Below are 5229 nucleotides of genomic sequence, written 5' to 3'. Positions count from 1 at the left end.
TTGAAGCGAAATCATCCTTTCATCTAATATCAAATCTAGATGACCCTTGGATCAAACATCTTCCCAATCTGGTTGCATCAACACAAAGGAGATAAAACTTGTTTTCAAGATCAAGTCTCGACAACCCTTGAAGCAGACGCAATCATCCAAGATCAAGTCTCGAATACTTTTAGATCCAAACTCTCTCCAAACCCTTTTTCAAGATCAAGTCTCGACGACCCTTTGAATCTAATCCAATCTAATTCTCAAGCAAGCGTCTTGACAAACTTAGTTTCAAGACCAAGTCTCAATGACCCTTGAAACAAATCACATCCTTTTAAGATCAAGTCCAAACAACTCTTAAATCGAAACTCTACTGAAGAGAAGGAGAAGAATCAAATGAGTTTTCTATGTAATAAAAAATCTAAATATTGTAACTTTTTCATAGAATTGATAAATAAAATGAATAAATCTTTAAGTTAATATTTGACTTCTTTAAGTTAATATTTTACTCGAAATTTGTGCGTAAAGTATAAAAATGTAAATGGTAATGATAAATCATTTAGTCTTAGTTTTAAAATATGTCTCGATGGAGACAAGGTTCATAAATTAGTTAACACTTGTCTACAACTGTTAAAGACCAAGGGCTTGCAATAATTGAATTGTAATTGAAGGGCATGTTTTGGTTTATTGCTATAGAGTACTAATTATTATGTTTTTAACCTACACTTCGTGTTGGGTTAATTATTTGTTAACATTATTAGAATTCTTTTGTGTTGGTTTGGCATTTTGAAAAAATAAAATAAATTTGGTATTCATGTAACAACAAAATAACATTGTAACAGACCTGAATATATTAAAGAATTTTAATGGTGCTAACAATTCATAAAAATTCACATCACCATTTTAATTAGAATAAAATATTTAGACTAACTAATGGTATTATAAATTTTGAGGTATAAAATTATTTCAAAATTCAAGTATATAAATTAAATCTAAAATTTTAGCGAAATACAGGGATCAAATTGAAATGTAACCATTCTTATAACATAAAAAATAGAGGGATAGGGATTGACATTTACCCATAATATTCTCATGTCAAAAAGAAAAATTAAAAAAATAGACACGTGTGCCAAAAAGAATTTAAACGGTTTATAGAATTTAATAATTAAAATATATTAAATAATTATTCACTTCATAATAGTAATAAAAATATTTAAAAACATTATTTTTAATTTAAATATTATTTGTTACATATATATACGTGTGTAAACGTAATGCTATTGTATTTTTTAAAAGTATATTATTGTTTTTAATAATTAAAATATATTAAATAATTATTAACTTCATAATAGTAGGAAAAAATGAATAAGCGTTATCTTTTTTAATTTAATTTAATGTTTTTTGTATAGAATAAATATAATCAATATTGTGTCCAAATATATCAATTATAGAACTCCACCAAAACTAATTGTTTCAAATTATGGCAAAACTTTGGTTTAATACATACGAGATTAGATAGGGACATAACTAGTGGAGGTGATGAGTGTGTGGTCCACTATATAAAGAGAGAAGGTGTTCAAGCAGCACATGGCTACATGTGTTAGCCAATCTACTCTTCTTACTCATCATAATTGGATCAAGGAATCAATCATTTTGTTCAAGATTATGTATTATGACTTGAGTGATTAATCATTTATTTCTTTGATTATTTTTTTATAACAAAAAACTAATTAATAGAATAAAACAAGTATATTTATATATTCTGATATTAATTCTAAATAATTTAATAACTTTAACTCTTTACATTTACAGATTCTATCAATTTGATCCTCATACTTCTTAACCAAAACTTACCATTTTTAAAACAAAGTTACTCTATATCTAAAAATTTGTAAAACCCCCAAAAAAAAATCTTCAATAAAACAAATGGTAAAAGGCTCTATATCATTTATACATGTATTTCAAGCAGCCAAACTTGAAATGCAATTTAGTTTTTAGTATTTACAGTTGCAAACAGAGTCCCAACAAAAATCGCTTTTCGATTTGATAGATCGCTTCACTTGCTTATTTGGATATTAATCTTTGTATCAATGCGTGATGTAAATTGGTTGAAGCATGAACTAATTAGGGGGTTGGGAGGATGATCTGAATTTGGTTTTAGTGAGTATTTAGTCCAATGCTATGCTAATTTAATTATATTGTCTTCCTTTCAGTTAGGGGTATGGACTTTGAAAGGTTAAGAGAATAGTTGAATCGAAATTCATATTCGCATCTAATATGAATTTGTTTTGTTGGAGAACTTTTTTTTTAGTACAAATTTATAGATACGGGATGCTTCTATTTTAAAAGTTGAAAATTTTTAGTAGAAGATTTGAGGATCAAATTGATAGAGTTTGTAAATGTGAAGGATTAAATTTATTGAGTTATTTAGAATTAAGATCAAATGAATAGAATATGTAAGTATTGAGGACTAAATATGTTATTATACTAGTTAGAAAAAGGATTTTCGTTATCAATTTAATGGCGTGTGACCAAAATAGAAATAAATTCAAACACTATTACCTAAATTAAAATTTTTTAAAATTAGATGACCAAAATAAAAATATGAACATAATTATATGACCATTTGTATAATTTACCCGCATATATATATTAAAAGAATACTTTTATTACTCATTATATTGTTAAGTTAGTCAAGTATTAATTGAATGTCACCATTGTTGTTGTAGCATTCTTGAGGTTACAAGTCGTGCAATATTCTTTCAATTTAATCAATTAGGGGTTGGGAAATTTATGAATAATTTAAAAGTTTTGAAAATATTTTTTTTGACATAATGAGACGAATAACCCGTATATATTAGGTCTAGTTGTAATGCAATATATATATTGAGAATAATACTTAGACTTTTAAAATTTTTAATTTAATATTTGAAGTTTTATATCAATTGAGTTTTAGTTCAATTGGTATTAATATTATTGTTAAAATAAGAATATATGCTGAAACATATTATTCACTCATATTTAAGAGTTTGGGGAAGGACCATGAGTAGTTCTAGACATTATTATGTCAAAAAGATCTGATATGATTAAAATTTATAATGAGACTTAATTACTAAAGTAAATAGATTTAAAATTAGTTTGCATACCCGCATTGTGTATAATAAAGTGTTAAGTTTGAATTTTAATGTTAATTTTTTATATTATATGCTATTTGGTTGTATTTATTATGTTATGAATAAATATTAAAATATTTTCGTTTAATATAGTATATAGCACTGGTTGAGCATGAATGGCATCATATCTAATGAAAATAAAATAATAAAAGAATTAAACAAAATATATGATGAAGCGAAATTAAAAAGAGTAATTAAATTTGAATTAAAATGTAAAATAAAATTAGCAATTGCAGAGAATTGGGTACATAGTTAAGTTTGATGGGGCTGTAGAAGTCAACATTAATTCCTATTGTCGTTATCCGACCAAAACCGGGATTGAAGTTGGTTAACAATATTCTTGTCCAGTTGAAAGGCCTTGGCAAGAACATCAGGATTGATATCCGCGTCTGAGCCAAACACTGCATTTGCAATGGTGACGACCCCCGGGTTTTGGCTACTGAGAGCAGCAAAGGCAACCGCATTGGTATGCCCTATGTTGAACTGGAAGTGAATCAGACCTAGTGGGAAAACAAAGACATCTCCAGGGTATAGCACTTTAGTGAAGAGACGATTATCTGGGTTTGACGTAACAAAACCGACGTAAAGTGTGCCTTGGACAACAACTAAGATTTCGGTGGCACGAGGGTGTGTATGAAGAGGATTTAGACCAACGTACGGTGCAAAATCAATTCGAACAAGAGATATACCAAAAGTGTTAAGTCCTGAAACAATGGCTGGAGTGACCATTGATCTTACTTGATTTGATGTGTTTCCTGGAATATTGAGCCCTGAAAAAAGGAAGTCTTCTGGAGTTGCAAGCTTTGGGTCCTTGCACAACTTGCCATTAATGAAAACTGCATAAATGGAAAGAGAATATTATGCCAAGATGAAGATCCAAAGAATACAAAAGAACATGTATATATATATACCACCATTTTTGGCATCATTAACTGCTATACAGAAATCCTGAAGAGGGCTGGGATCAGAGGCTGAGGCAAGTTTGGAAGCCAAACCCAAAAGGACAAATGCTGCAAGGAAATAAACAGCTTTCATGGTTTTAAGTACCGAGTAACAGTCTTCTACTTGATAAGGGATGAAGGATGGAAGCATGTCTATTTATAGATAACACAGTTGCAGTTTGTACTGAACCGCTCCATTATCGTGTTCATTCTTTAATTAAAAAAAAAAGAAAATAAAACAAATGAAAATTTTAGCAAGTCTATGTATATAATGATTATTGCTTTTTAGAGAAATCTTAATTCAATCATTCTTCAGCTACTTTGTGCCTTTATCCTCATGGAATTTTAATCTTCCCATATGAATATATGAAAAAAATTAAAAATGAAATACGTAGATACTCGTACTCGGTATTGTTACAAGAAATTTTGTTCTCGGAGTCTGAATACACCAACAATTCAAAACTTAGCTCAATTGATTCGTGCTTCCTATGTACCTAAAAATATATCCCTGATTTGATGAGAATCAGAGACAAAGCACCTAGATGTCATACTTGGACAGTAAGAATCAGAAAGCTTGTATATAACTGCATATGTTTATATTTAGATGCATGAAAAATCTTTACATGATCAGATCAAATATATATGCCAGCATCATATTGTAATGAATGACTAAAAAATGCAGAATTTTACATTTGAATAAGAAGCAGCATGTGGAACCTGCCCAGCTGCTAAGTTTTACAATAACTATTAATTGTATCTTGTATGGCCTGGATTGCCTTAGCAGCCTTGCATATCTGCTGAAGTCAAGGTACCAAAAGGATTAAGTCTAATTAATCAAGTACTACAGGGATGGCAGAAATGACTATTTCCATAACAGAGATGTGATATTCTCATTTCCTCTTAGCATTCTCTCTTGACTCTGGTTTTCCCATTTGCCTATGCATCTGATCTTTTACCTGTTGCTCTTAAACTATTTGAAACAATCTATGAGATTTAAATGGCATAATATGGAAATAACATGTTTTTCATGCAGTGCTTGATAATGGGAAGTGCTGCAAGGACCCAAATCTTGCCAAAGCAGAAGATTTCTTCTTCTCAAGGCTTAACAACTTTAGAAACACATCAAATCCAAA

General features: G+C 29.3%; 1 protein-coding gene across 1 annotated transcript; it reads right to left on the bottom strand.

The window, feature by feature from the left end:
• Nucleotides 1-3327: 3327 nt before the first annotated feature.
• LOC107950917 (germin-like protein subfamily 1 member 13) lies at nucleotides 3328-4219 on the bottom strand. Its single transcript, XM_016885825.2, has 2 exons — nucleotides 4067-4219; nucleotides 3328-3991 (listed from the first exon to the last, which is right to left on the bottom strand). The coding sequence occupies exons 1-2, from the start codon at nucleotides 4188-4190 to the stop codon at nucleotides 3438-3440; spliced, it is 678 nt and encodes a 225-aa protein (XP_016741314.1). The 5' UTR covers nucleotides 4191-4219; the 3' UTR covers nucleotides 3328-3437.
• Between the last annotated feature and the right edge of the window lie 1010 nt (nucleotides 4220-5229).

The sequence above is a fragment of the Gossypium hirsutum genome, chromosome D03 (genome assembly GCF_007990345.1).
Source record: "Gossypium hirsutum isolate 1008001.06 chromosome D03, Gossypium_hirsutum_v2.1, whole genome shotgun sequence".
Lineage (NCBI taxonomy): Eukaryota > Viridiplantae > Streptophyta > Magnoliopsida > Malvales > Malvaceae > Gossypium > Gossypium hirsutum.
Note: the sequence above shows the minus strand (reverse complement) of the source record. Positions and strands in the feature narration are given on the sequence as shown.

Bases quoted from the DNA above. Each gene is read 5' to 3' on its own strand.
- LOC107950917 (XM_016885825.2), bottom strand. From the start codon at position 4,190: ATGAAAGCTGTTTATTTCCTTGCAGCATTTGTCCTTTTGGGTTTGGCT. The intron at 3,992-4,066 runs GTATATATATAT...CCATTTATGCAG, and splicing joins TAATGATGCCAAAAATGGTG to TTTTCATTAATGGCAAGTTG.